Source organism: Pleurodeles waltl, chromosome 1_2, assembly GCF_031143425.1.
Source record: "Pleurodeles waltl isolate 20211129_DDA chromosome 1_2, aPleWal1.hap1.20221129, whole genome shotgun sequence".
In the NCBI taxonomy this organism is placed as follows: Eukaryota; Metazoa; Chordata; class Amphibia; order Caudata; family Salamandridae; genus Pleurodeles; species Pleurodeles waltl.
Window position 1 is genome coordinate 996168965 of NC_090437.1, and position 14725 is coordinate 996183689.

Sequence of the window (14725 nt, forward strand, 5' to 3'; positions counted from 1 at the left end):
CTGAGTTTTATTTTCCAAAACTAAGTTAGGAATAGATCTTTATGAGACAAGTTACATGCTTTGTTCTGTAATTTATAATAATCTTTTACTGACTGATAATAAAGAAATATGTAAATCAAATGAGTATTAAAACTCTTAAAACTAGAACTAAACTCTCATCATTGACTCCAACATATTAAATACCTTTGTGAATTGTGTAGATTTAAGTATGTAAATTTGCAGCTTCTTCTCTTCTCTCTTCTTTCTCTTACTTGTCTTCAAAGTTCACTGCCTCAGGGTCCAGTAATAAGCTGAGACTGATAAACATAAATGTATTTCAGGTCTCCACTTCCCCAGGGCGATAAATGAGACCAAGCTCAGAACTCCCTGAAAATGTAATAATAACTGGGGTTGCAATGAGACTAAAATAGTGGCGTTTTGAAAACTATATAATTAACTGAGCAGACTGTATTTTAAATGTCCCAAGCAAATAGCGTTATTACTGCGTTTGTAATAAGCAGAGTATTCAGAAATATCCTCACGTCTCAACTAACCGAGCTGGCTTAGTTCTCATGTTTGCCACGTAGTTATCACAGCTTAACTTTCTGTCATAGAAGAGTACCTTTCTGACGACTGCACGAGTTCGCTGGCTGGTGCTGCATTCAGGCGAGCAAGGAGCTGTGAAGCATTCGTTTTACACAGAAATAACAGCTTGCAGATGTATTTTATGGTAATGTGGTTTCGAGAAAACGTGACGGACAACCTCAATATAAACCAGCGATGCGTGTTTTCCGGCGTGTTTCCCTAGCGAACTGTTGCTTTTTCTAGTGTCGCAGTAGAGTACTGCAGTAAATAGAAATGTCCTATTATTTTCTCCGCGGAATCCCTCACTGAGACAAAAAGGAGCGTAGGACGAGGCCGGGGAACCACTTATATTCTGAAAGGGACAGTGTCAAAAACCTCATCTCTGTAGGAGAGGACAGCTGGCGGGCTCTATTGCAGGTGCTGACAGGATGACCGCGCTAATTTGCGAGTTGCTGGAACGGCAGTGATGTTCCCGCCCCTGCCCGTCCTCTTCGTGATGCAGCGGCGACATCCGGTCACTATGGCAACGCTTGGTTATGCACTGGCGGCACTAAGTAATTCATTCTGACAGAAAAGGCAGTGTCTGCCCGCCCCGGCGGAGACGGGGCTCGGTTGGGGACAGCCCAAGGAGACTTCCCGTAAAAAAGGCAGCGCACCTCTCGCTCAGTGTCTGTGAAATGAACGAACTGCAGAATGCAGCCTCGGGTGTCTAGAAATGATGGGGAGGGAGATGTCTCACGCACCCCAAACTCATCTTAAAAATAAAAAATGCAACTCTACCGTTATCTTTAGTGTGATACAAATTCAAAACTTCCTGCGAGCTTGAATATCGAAGTAAATAACTTCCTTGGTACCTTGTTGAAATTTGAGGGCGAGAGATCAGTTGTCTTCTCAGGGAAATTCCTTCCTTTTCTTGCTATATATTCAATTAAACCTGGCTGCGTCATTTAAAGGGCACAATTAGTAATAATAGACTTCTTGTCGGTTTGATAAACTAGAGGCTGATGCGTGTGTTGTGTACGAAGATGGCTTGTTAAAGTTCCATTCTTAACGGCACCATCTTGAAAGCTTTGATTTTCTCGCCTATTTTCTCAGTTTAGAATGTTTTAAATTGACCCTCTGGTCTTCCAAGGTCTGTAAATGCATTTTATGATACACGTTGGCGGCGGCATGGAAGGTCGTTTTAATGAAATCATTTCAGCGCCGTGTTTTCGCCCTCTCTGGTGGGAAGCCCCACCCCTGGCGCCGGCTGATTGGCGCCACACTTTTATAAGATAATTCTTGCTAAAAGCGGCTGACCTGATTGGCCACCTGCGGTGCGTATGTGAGGCGGATGCCACCTGCTATTCCCAATACATGCCAGAGTGCATTTCGTTTCCAAATGTCTACAGGTCATTAAATAAAATAACAATAACGCAGCGACGCCCTTGGGTAATGGCTGTCCGTGTGCTCCCGGGCAGGAGAGGTTCGTGTGCTGGGCTGAGGCTCGTCTTCCTGTTGCTGGCAGTAGTGAGCAGGATCACCTGGTGAGTACAGAGCGCGCAGGGGCTTGGCCACCTAATGCACCCCTTGTTCCTCTCCTTCCTCTGATTTGTTGCACTGCAGACTTATTTGCCTGAATGTCCGCTCTGTAGTGTTTCGCTTCTCTGTCCAGGGACATGCCACACCGGGTGTTGGATGTGCTTTGCCATTCTCTCTCTTTCGCCCCCACCCCTCTTCACCCCGCCCCTTTCCTCCTTTGTACTCCTCCCTCTCCCATGGGATGGTGACCACCTTGGAAGTTTAGTATGTTCTACATTACTCACGCTTGGTAAACTGGGGGAGGAGGGAGTAATTAGGAGGTAAAGAGGCCCAGTTTAGCAAGGGAACTCTTTTTTCAGTCCCCACGTTATTTTTATTCTACATACTTTCTGAAATTGTTGCCGGAGCAGACTGATGTAGGTGAAATATTAATTATGAAAAGTAAAGTTATTGAGTGGACTCAGACATGCTGATATTGCAAGAGTTTTGTTACAAGGAGCTATATATCTCTGAGATTAATTTTATGCTAAAACTCTGATTTAGCATTCGGAAATTTCTCCCACGGCTTGATGCAGTCTTTCGCTCGGTCCACTGAAATGACATCTCTCCACTGCCCGAATGCAGTGCTTTCAGACTGTGCTGCCTGTGTATTGTGCTTGGCGTTGTTAATACCATGTATCAATCCGATATATGACTTCGTAGCCTGGTACAGTTTTTCAAAGTGCCCGCCTCCCCCGTGCGTGATGGTATTAGCATAATATAGCAACAAGGGATATGCCTTCTTAGGAAGCATGTGGGGTGACAAACTGGCTTCCATGTATAATCTGTACGATTCTGACATTATCGATAACATTCGAGGGCTTTCGCTGCACGAGCTGTCACTTTCTTCCCACACTGCCCTCTGTACCTCATCTCTGGGTCACAGTTTGTCATTCTAAGCCCAGGACATCACTTCAAAGTCTGCACCGCTTCTGTGCTCCATGTCAAGCGAGGAAGCCATATCTTGAAAGAGTGCACGTGTAGCGTGATTCGCTTCAGCCCAGCACCTCTGCCGCTGTGACAATGTATTTTTGTGTATATCATTTGAGCAGCAGGTCACTCACCAGGGTTTTGTTTTAGTGGAACACGAGATTATATTACTGCAGTTTCAATGTAATTCAGAGTTAAATTATGAATCAAGGCCAGTTATTCATGGATATAAAAACTACGAGGGCTGCTTTCTTTTAGTTTCCACCGTTCTGAAGACGCAATTTATGAGATCACAATCCCGCTCAGCTTGTCTTTCAGAACTGGCTGATGGCTTGTGTCCCAGGGGTGTAGCTATCAACAGTACAGAATGTGCAGTGGCACCGGAGCCCAGGAGCATGAGGTATCTAATGCACCCCACCTGTAGCGTTTTTTTACTGTCAAAGGATGGGGAGCCAATTTCCTCTGCATGCGCAACACCCTTAATATGCCAATGTTCTGCTTATGTGTCTGTGTTTGTGATACTTTATAAGACAACACTGTGCACGCACTAGGTTCACGTAACCGTAGTTAACCTGCGGAGGAGTGGGTAGAAATATTGCACACATATTTTGGCTGACTTGTTAAAGAAGAGCACTACTCCAATAAAGAATTGAAGGTATTGGTAAACATTCCTATACTCAACAAATTGTAGAAAGCGATTAAAGTAGATTAAAACCAACCTGAGCGATTTACATGGGAAGATAGCTCGGTGAAATAATATTGTGTAAAGGTCACAGATTTGAATCCCGGTAGATCCACTTAGTCTGTCTACATCACGAGGTCCGCAAAATGAGGACTGTTTAATTAGGTAATAGTATTTCTAGATAAAATATTCAACAGGATTTGAAGGCCTGGTCCATTTGACCTACATACAGCAACTTCTGGATTCATTTAACTTAGAAAGGTATCCAGAGCAACATTAATGCATTTGAGAATCGTAATTACTTTGCTTGCCACGTACGCGAATATCAGGTGCGTTGAAATATCCATTACGCCAAACTGTAGTTTTCACGGGTGTTAAAAGTGTATGTGATGTTATGTGGGGGCATTCATTTAAACACAAAAAAACCGAGTAAGGTTGGAAGCAGCTTTGTTCTATCCAGTTCCACAGCTTAGCGAGTCATATTGGGAAGGAACCTATTATCGTTTGCTATCGTAGAAGAAATCATTTACTGTACAGTTTTGCCTTTCTTTTCTGCAAACATATATGCAATGTACAAATAAATTAACACCGTTCTTTCACCGTTTCTGAACCTGCTGTCTTCACTGAATCTTTCTCTAATGCTATTTTCTCAGTCGTTCTTGGCGCTGAATGTTGCTATGTTTGTCCAATCTGCTCACATTAACTATTTTTTCGTCCACGTTTCAGTGCATATACGTCTTTAGGGGTGCAAATGTAAATCGTGGCTCAAAGCTTTTTAAAGTTTACAAACATCGCAACTCTGTAAACGTGCGAAGTCTTTCACCTTTTTCGCTTGCAAGTAACATTTATTTGAAAAAGGTTTTTATGAATGATTTTTTTCTACAAACTTTTTTTTCTTGCAACATAATTCTGTACTAAAAACAGTTTTTTATGCTAAACCTACTTTTTGATAGATTTTTCACTGCTTTTCTCTAACAATTGTGCCTACGTTTAATTTTGCCTGTGTTGTGAACATTTTGTTAGGGTTTGAGTGTTCTGTGCATCTCTCTCCACATCTAGGCATCTGGATAAGCATACTTGCCGCTTTGAGATGGTAAATGTGTTTGTAAGACAGTGTTGGTTTCCTAGCCCACCTATATATCGTGTAGAAGTGACCTCTCCTGGCAGAAGAACAGCGTTCAAAGTCAAGGGGTTCTATCCACTCACTGGTCAGTAGTGGGAATTAAGGCTTGATTCTGAAACTGATGACAGACGGAGAGAACTCGGTAAAAAATATCTTGAACTTCCTCACCTAAGATTTTTCCTGCTTCCAAACTCTAGGCGCAGGTTAGAGTTATCGTCAATGTACAAGGTTATGTTATAGGTTACAATACCGATCAGCGTAAAGTGTTTACCACAAACTATTTAAAGATGTGTCAATCGTGAAAAATTGCTATTCATACTTGGCAGGGCCGGTCCTTGGACTTTTGGGTCCCCAGGCAAACGGGAAGATGTGAGGCCCTTCTAATTTGCAAATGTCATTACAAAAAGTGACATCTCAGAGAGTGACATCACAGTACGTGGCATCATAGGACTAGTAATCTTTTTTTGGCATCCCTGAAGTGACCTAGTCCTTTCATTTGAATCTTGTTCCACCAGAGTTCTGACAGAAATGAAAACGCAAGTTGCAGAATGCTAGGACATAAAAGCAGAATGAACTACTTATATGTGGCTTAAAGAAGCAACGTAAAACATAATCCGGAGGAAGTCTGTGCTAGTGAAAGTTTTCATTAAAATCCCTTCTACTTTGACAGGAAAAGAACGTTTGATGATGCACCTATTTTGGAACCATTAGTGAAGTCAGTTGTGAAGATAAGGCAGTTGACAGGTTTGGTCTTCACACAAGTGTGTGTATTTTGCAGAAGTATACCAATGTGTATTCCTGCTGCTACTATGAGATGAAAGTTTAGGCCCTTCAACCTGTGGACAGAGAAACAATAGCAGCAAATGGGTTTTGCATCAATACTACTAATGAACTGCTCAGTGTCCTAGCTAGAAACTGTAATCTAGCTCCTTACTAATTCCCAGAGAATTGGTCTTGTACTCTTGGAGTCATTAAGACCTTCTTGCATTGCATTGCTACGCCAAAGTTACTAGAGAGCTCTTGCTTTGGTGGTTGTTAGAAATGGAGTCTTTGGTTGACAGTCAGGTTACCCCCCGTTCAAGCAAGGACTCTTACTCTAGTCAGGGTAAAAGAGAATCACTCTCAGCTAACCCCTGCTTAACCCCTTGGTAGCTTGGCAGAGCAGTAGGCTTAACTTCAGAGTGCTAGGTGTAAAGTATTTGTACCAACACACACAGTAACTTAATGAAAACACTACAAAATGACACAACACAAGTTTAGAAAAATAGGGAATATTTATCTAACCAAAACAAGACCAAAACGACAAAAATCCAACATACACAAGTCAAGTTGTGAATTTTTAAAGATTAATCTAAAAAATAGCGCTTAGAAACACAAAATGCTTCGATGAGGTGTTAGCACTGCATCGTGATGGAGTTGTTCCCAACAAGCCGACACCAGTGGCGCCGGACACGGAGTCGCCTAGACCACCAAGCACAGTACCTTTAGTAAAGAGTGAAAACAAGTCGATGCACGAAGTTGGGGATCGCGGCGTCTGTGCGAAACGTTGAATCCACGCACTTTGAGCGGTGCCGGTCACGAGGTGGGTGGCGCAGCGACTTCCACGGAGTCGCGGACTTCATCGGGTCTGCGGTGGCATCGGGCCTGCGAAGGTCGTCGCGTTCCAGCGAAGATCACAGAGTCGGTTGCTGGTGGCGTCACCAGATTCAGCAGCGGCATCGGTCCATTTCCTTGGATTTCCACCAGCTTTCCTTTCACGGGCCCAGGGACTGGATAGGGCACCACTTGTCAGAGCAGGAGTCTCTGCAGAGACTCCAGGTGCTGGCAGAGAGAAGTCTTTGCTGTCCCTGAGACTTCAAACAACAGGAGGCAAGCTCTAAATCAAGCCCTTGGAGATTTCTTCACAAGATGGAAGGCACACAAAGTCCAGTCTTTGCCCTATTACTCTGGCAGAAGCAGCAACTGCAGGATAGTTCCACAAAGCACAATCACAGGCAGGGTAGCACTTCTCAGCTCTTCAGCTCTTCTCCAGGCAGAGGTTCCTCTTGATGTCCAGAAGTGATCTAAAGTCTGTGGTTTTGGGTACCCTTCTTATACCCAATTTCCCCTTTCGAGTAGGCCTACTTCAAAGGAAAGTCTCTTTTGAATTTGAAATCCTGCCTTGTTCAGGCCAGGCCCCTGACACTCACCAGTGGGTTGGAGACTGCATTGTGTGAGGACAGGCACAGCCCTTTCAGGTGTAAGTGACCACTTCTCCCCTCCTTCCTAGCACAGATGGCTCATCAGGAAATGCAGAGAACACCCCCTAGCTCCCTTTGTGTCACTGTCTACTGTGAGGTGCAACCAGCCCAACTGTCAAACTGACCCAGACAGGGAATCCACAAACAGGCAGAGTCACAGAAATGGTATAAGCAAGAACATCCTCACTTTCTAAAAGTGGCATTTTCAAACACACAATCTTAAAATCAACTTTACTAAAAGATGTATTTTTAAATTGTGAGCTCAGAGACCCCAAACTCCACATGTCCATCTGCTCCCAAAGGGAATCTACACTTTAATCAGATTTAAAGGTAGCCCGCATGTTAACCTATGAGAGGGACAGGCCTTGCAACAGTGAAAAACGAATTTAGCAATATTTCACTGTCAGGACATTTAAAACACATTACTATTTGTCCTACCTTAACCATACACTGCACCCTGCCCTTGGGGCTACCTAGGGCCTACCTTAGGGGTGTCTGACATGTAGGAAAAGGGAAGGTTTAGGCCTGGCAAGTGGGCACACTTGCCAAGTCGAATTTACAGTTAAAACTGCACACACAGACACTGCAATGGCAGGTCTGAGACATGATTACAGAGCTACTTATGTGGGTGGCACAACCAGTGCTGCAGGCCCAGTAGTAGCATTTGATTTACAGGACCTGGCACCTCTAGTGCACCATACTAGGGACTTATTAGTAAATCAAGTATGCCAATCATGGATAAACCAATTACATACAATTTACACAGAGAGCATATGCACTTTAGCACTGGTTAGCAGTGGTAAAGTGCTCAGAGTTCAAAAGCCAACAGCAACAGGTAAAAAAAAAAAAATAGGAGGCAGGAGGCAAAAAGATTGGTGATGACCCTGCATAAGCAAAACCATCCAACAGTGGTGCACTAACATGAGGACTGCAGTGACAAATTCACAATAGGAAATGCATTACAGGTGTGTCAGCAAGTGGGACTTAAAATAAGGAATCATAATTCTTTTATATAGGATTCCCAGAGAGCATACTGGCTGACAGAGGTCACAAAGGTTATTTCCCTGCAGCTTTCTTAAAGAAGGCACTGAGGACACACTATTACACAATTTATTTTTGATACCTTGCCTATTGCTACAAACATAATATGGATCTCAAGCACAGATCATGGCACTACAAGGCTATCTCTAGAACCTACACCTAAAACATAACATGCTAAAATTGACAATTACTAGTGTAACATTCAAGTAGCAGTTGGGTGTCTCTCAAAATGCCACATGTATGATGTATAGATGCCACACATAAATATACAGCAAATACAGAAATGTCAAATATAGGCAAGGGCGTAGCCAGAAAATTAAAATACCTTCCACCTTGAACCAAAGCTCTTAGTGCACCAAATAAGCGAAGTAATTCATCACAACACTCCCCAGAAGAGCTCTCTTCTCTTTTCCATCCAAAGATCAAGCCATTCATCCTTCCAATAGACCACTGATATCTACCAGTTCACATTTATAGTCTGTCCTCTATTTATTCTTTCACAATTCAGTCTGTTTGTCCATCCATCCATGCCCCCATTCATATCCAAACCTATCCACCCATTTCTTAAACCTAACCACCCTTTCACTCATCCATCCGCATTCTACACATCCATCTACTCATCTTTTGATCCATTCAAACTTTCATCCATCCAGCCATCCTTTCATTTACTAATCCATCCATCCATTCACCCTTTCATTCATCCATTCATTCAATCATCCATCCTTTTTTCCATCTCTTCACCCTCTCTTTCGCTCATCTGTACATGATTTAACTCATCCACCCTTTACATCTGACTTTTCACTCATCCATCCACCCTGTCAATTTTTCATTCATACCTTCATTCATCCAGCCATCCTCTCTTTCACTTAGCCATCCATCCTTCCATTCCCCCTTTCCCATCCACCCATCTACTCATCCACTCATTAATACATTCATTGCCCCTATTACTCATCCATCCTTTCACCCATCCATCTATCCTTTCTCTCATCCATCCACCCTTTCTCTATTTCACTCATCATCCATCCTTTTGTATATCTACCCTCCCTTTTACTTACTCATCCATCCTTACATTCAGCCCTACTCTCATCTGTCCATCCATTCACCCTTTCACTTATCCATTCATCCAGCCGTCATTTCACACATCCATCCACCCCTTCACCCACCCATAATCCATCCTTTCACTTTGTCTATTCATCCTTGGTCTCACCCATCTCTCCTCCACCCTTTCTCCATCCACCCTTTTGCCCATCCATGCACCCCTCCACCCATCCACCCATCTATTTACCCTTTCACTCATCCATCCTTCCGCTCACTCATCCATCCATCCTTTCCCTCATCATTCATCCATCCACCCTTTCACTCATACACTCATTCATTCATTCACCCTTTCAATTGTGCATCCATCCTTTCATTTACTCATCCACCCTTTTACATTAATTGTGAGCTAAGCCTTTGTCTGCAGGGCTGTAGGCAGAAGAGGCCTGCCAAGAACTCCATCATCGCTGTAGTTCCTAAAGCAAGAAGTGAGGGTGGAGGGTTTATGATACCCCTGCACCTATGCTGTCTGAAAACTTGTAAGTCATGAGTCAGTAGTGATGGACCATGCCAGGACATGAGGTGACAGTGACATGGTGTTGTTTCCTTTTTTCCAGTTTTATATAGCGCAAACTCAGTTCAGGGACAATGAAGTACTTTAAACGAGTATCTGTTATATTACAAAAGGTAATATATTTTATGTTTTTTAGGCATGAGGAAATGTAAGTGATGTTCCCAGAAACACAGCATTTAGAGCCAACCCTAGGCCTTGTTCTTGTTCCCCAGTTCCATTAAACTACTCTATTTGCTGCAAGACCGAGGGGAGAAAGCTTCATCCCCTGGGCTTCACAACAATAGTATTGCACTGCAAGGCCAAGAAGAGAGGGCAACCTGCCCTGGGCCTTGCAGCACTGGATAATACCTGCAGGGCCCAAGAAAGGGGCCCAATACCTGGACCTTGCATCCTGATCTGGCGCTTCAAAGCCCATGGAAGTGTGCTTTGCTAAACACTTCTGCTATGCCAGTTTGATCTGTCTGCTCCCTCTTTCCCCAACCCACCTTTCCTCACCTGATAATGTCTGGCTTGTCTTTGAAACAAAAGAGGTCTTCTGTTGCCTGGCAACCCAAAACAGAAAGAGCAGACAAGGCTTGAGGGCAGATTTTTAGGAGCAGGGACCATCCCAAACATTGTGATTCAACAGAACTGATGGCTTTGCTGCTGCCCACTTCCCCGTCCACTGTTTCTCTTTCACCTCCCCTGGACCACCAACAATGCCATTGTTAGAGCTGCCGTCCTTGGTCTGGTTTCCCCTGTCTTTTTGTATCTTCTTCCTGGGTTTTTGACTGTCTGCTGGACTTCGTTTTTGTGGGTTTTGGTACTCTGGTCACTTTACCACTGCTGACCAGTGCTAAAGTGCAAGTGCTCTCTGTGTAAATTGTAACTCTAATTGGCTTTTCTATGAATGGCATATTTGATTTACTACTAAGTCTCTAGTACAGTTTACTAGAGGTGCCCAGGGCCGCTAAATCAAATGCTACTAGTAGGCCTGCAGCACTGATTGTGCCACCCACACTCATAGCTCTGCAAACATGGCTCAGACCTGCCACTGCAGTGTCTGTGTGTGCAGTTCTGAACTGCCAATTCAACCTGACAAGTGTACCCACTTGACAGGTCAAACCTTCCTTTTTACTACATGTAAGGAAACCCTAAGGTAGGCCCTAGGTAACCCCATGGGCAGGGTGCAAGGTATTTAAAAGGTAGGACATGTACTGGCATGTTTTACATGCCCTGACAGTTAAATACTGCCAAATTTGTTTTTCACTATTGCAAGACCTATCTCTCCCATAGGTTAACATGGGGACTGCCTTTAAATATCTTTCCCATTGGGAGCAGATAGAGATATGGAGTATGGGGTCTCTGAACTCACAATTTAAAAATACATCTTTTGGTAAAGTTGGTTTTTAGATTCTCAGTTTGAAAATGCCACTTTTATAAAGTGGGAATTTTCTTGCTTAACCATTCTTTGCCTCTGCCTCCCTGTGGAATCCATGTCTGGATCAGACTGACAGTTAGGCTGCCAGTGTATACTCTCTAGACACTGACACAAAGGGAGCTCAGGAGTGTCCTGCATATCCTGATGAGTCTCCTTGATAAAGTCGGGAGTGAGGAGCTGGCACTTACACCGGAAAGGGCTGTGCCGGTCCTCACACAATGCAGTCTCCAACCCCCTGGTGTGTGTCTGGGGCCAGGCCTGGGCAAGGCAGGATCTTGTCAACAACACAGACTTTCCTTTGAAGTTTGCCTACTTCAAAGGCAGAAATGGGTATAAGTAGTGGACCCAAAACCCCAGACTTTTAGATTACTTCTGGATCAAGAGGAACCTCTGCCAAGAAGAAGAGCTGAAGAGCTGGAGGAGGAGTACTGCTGCTTTGCCTGTGAATGTGCTTAGCTGGGTTGGCCTGCAGCTGCTGCTTTTACCGTAGAGAGGACAAAGTCTGGGCTTTGCTGTGTTTTCCTGCTTGTAAAGTGTTTCCAAGGGCTTGGACTGAGCATGCCCCCTGTTTTGAAGTCTTAGGGCCTTCAAAGACTTCCTCTGCCAGCACCTGGACTCTCTTGCCGAGACTCCTACCCTGCCAAGTGGTGCTGTATAATGTCCCTGCGCCCTTCAATTAAAAAGTTGGTGGAACCAAGGCTGAAGTCCATGCACCAAACCAGAGCGGGAGAAAAATCAACGCAGCACCTGTATTGTGGCTGGAAAATCAACGAAACCGCCACTTGTGGCTGCCGAAATTGATGCATCACCCACCCAGCACGGCTCTTCGCCATCGTGTGTCAGGATTTCACATGCATCATTGCTGGGCATCAAAATCACAGTGAACCTGCATGGACCCGAGGCTGCCCATCTGGAAATCGATGCATTGCGTACCCGACTGGAGAAGAATTGCAGCATGGCCTCACTTGCGAGTCAGAATTTGATGCAACGCTTACGTTTCTTACGTACGTTCACCCGTGCAGCTTTATTTTTGATGCATTCCAGGTACTTAGTGTGAAAAAATGGATCTATTGATTTGTATGAATTAACACTTTTTAATTTAAAAATTCATATCTTTGTTTGTGTATGTTGGATTTTTGTCATTTTGGTCTTGTTTGATTTTGATAAATATTGGCTATTTTTCTAAACTGGTGTTGTGTCCCTTTTGTAGTGTTTTCACTATATCACTGTGTGCATGTGTTGGTACATATACTTTACCCATTGCCTCTGAGTTGAGCCTAACTGCTTGTGCACATTACCAAGGGGGTGAGCAGGGGTTATCCTGGGTGTGTATCTCCATTACCCTGTCTAGAATGAGGGTCCCTTCTTGGACAGAGTGCAAACTGACTGCCAACCAGAGACCCAGTTTCTAACAGCCATCATGCCCTTGGGCCAGGGAGTTCAAGACATCTAACTAAAAAAAATACATTTGCAATGTGATCCGATGGGGAAGGGGCACAGGAGGAGAAGGGGGCTGACTGCATCTGTGGCCTTTCACAAGGAAGCAGGGCCCCACTTTTTCGACTGGAATGCGGGGCTTTGAGCAGCTGCCCATACTGCCCATAGGTAGCACCAGCCCTGATAGTTGGATGTGTAAGTGTATTGAGTTTTTAGCTTTAAATGGCATTTTGCTTTTGCCCTGAGGAAATAACAAGTTTTAAGCTGCGAAACACGTTGGCAGTTGAAACATATGAAACAATTATTATTTACAAAATGAGCTGACATTTTCAAGTAAAAGAGCTAGTGGATACAAGAAAAAGTTTTTGGTCTGTGAAGAAATATTATCTTTTACACCCAATTGCTGCTCTCCTGTGTCAAATAGTGACAGTTGGGGGGCAATGGCACTGTCTACTAAGGCTCAGTTACCTCTGCCCTGCGACCCCAAGAGAGGGTGCAAACTCTCCTTTCTCCTATCCGGACCTTTTAGAGCTATTATGTCAGTGATTTCAAATGTTGTGCAGAGGTCTCTATTGCAAATGAAAGTCCATTCTGTTTCGGGATTCCCAGTGGCTGTTACCTCTCGTCTGTATCCATTCTAAATTTATGATGAATGTCTTTGTTAGTGCATTGGACCAGGTAATAAATAACATTTTGACAAAGATTAGATTTTATCATTGTTATCTGCTTTTAGTCAACATTAACTGCTCTAATACATATTACTGTAACCACAATTTGCCTATTTAAGCCTTTTTTGTGTTTAAAAAGAGTAAATATATTTGATATGGTAGGGCTGCATTTGCAAAAGTGTTTTATTTTTTGCATTATTTTGTTAGCTGTTTAGTGTGTGCTGATATGCTTTCTATTTAGAGGTGCACACAATTATGCTTCTGAAACATTTACCACCACTACCTTGTTGCAGAGTGCCCGGGGATAGCCCCTTGCTTTGGCAGATCAAAATCCTTGACTGAGACACAGGTCAGAGTTCTGGCAGACAGAGGGCTCTCAGGAGCTAGAGTTGTACTCTGGCTCACCATGTCTCAGAGTGCAAAGGATGGGCTTATGTGGGCTCAAATTTACTGGGATAAAAATCTCTAAGCTCTGATTAGGCCTCAGGTCAGAGCTCCAGTTGGCAGAAGAGGTGAGGGTGGTGGCGCATCATGGGCCCCGGGCTCCATTTTCTAGTCTGCCCATCATGTTGCACAGTGAATGGCGTACTGCAGGTCAGGGGAGGTCTCCCCTGCTTTGCCAGATTAAGAAGCTCTTTACGAGTCAGAGCTCTGGATGGCACAGGGGTGTAAGCTACTGGCCCTGGGCTCCATTCTTCAGCATATCATGTCACATATTGCCTAGTACAGGCCCCCCAGGGAAGGTGCCCCTGCTTCAGCAGAATAAAGCACTTTGACTAGGACCAGGGTCAGAGTTCTGGTGAGCCAGGGTTGCAAACCCTCAGCCCTGGTTCCATTTTCTGGCATGCCATGTGGCCAAGTGCCAGTGATGGGCTCCCTTGGGTTGAGAACCTCTGGCCGAGCCCTGTTAAGAGTTTTGTATGGCTGGCAGGTGCATCATGAGCTCTCTGCTCCATTCACAAGACAGGTCTGTATCAATATGCCTGGGATGGGGTCATGCAGCCAGAAGAGGGCTCCCATGCTTCCCATGGTTTGCCAAGTTAAGAAACTCTGACCGGCCTCATGCCTCATCTTTGTCTTACTTGGGGTAAAGTCTTACAGGACCTGGGGACATTGCTCTGGCCTCTCAAGGCTCAGAATGATCCTGCAAGCTTCTATAGGGATGAGGAGGTCTACTCCTGCTTTACCAGGGTGAAAAGCTCTGAATGGGCTATGGGAGGGGTCCAAGTGGCCAGATAGGCCTCAGACCGGACTTGGGGTCCAATCCTTGACCTTCAGACTCCCTCTCTCTGTGCATCTCAAATGAAAGCAGCAATACTTTACAGAAGACACAGTGCCACCATATGGCTGTCCTCAAGGCACAGCTATCTGGTGGCACACTTGTAAGAGCTTGGGCTATTGATTGAGAGTGGTGAAAACCCTACTTAAGCAATAGTCCCATTCCTTGTCAG

General features: G+C 44.4%; 1 protein-coding gene across 1 annotated transcript in view; it reads left to right on the forward strand.

The window, feature by feature from the left end:
• Positions 1 to 395: 395 nt before the first annotated feature.
• GABRG1 (gamma-aminobutyric acid type A receptor subunit gamma1) overlaps positions 396 to 14725 on the forward strand; it is a 358052-nt gene continuing 343722 nt past the window's right edge. The window contains exon 1 of the mRNA XM_069201737.1: positions 396 to 2090. Within this exon, the coding sequence (XP_069057838.1) occupies positions 1921 to 2090 (170 nt within the window). The 5' untranslated portion in view covers positions 396 to 1920. The remainder of the gene's footprint in view (positions 2091 to 14725) is intronic.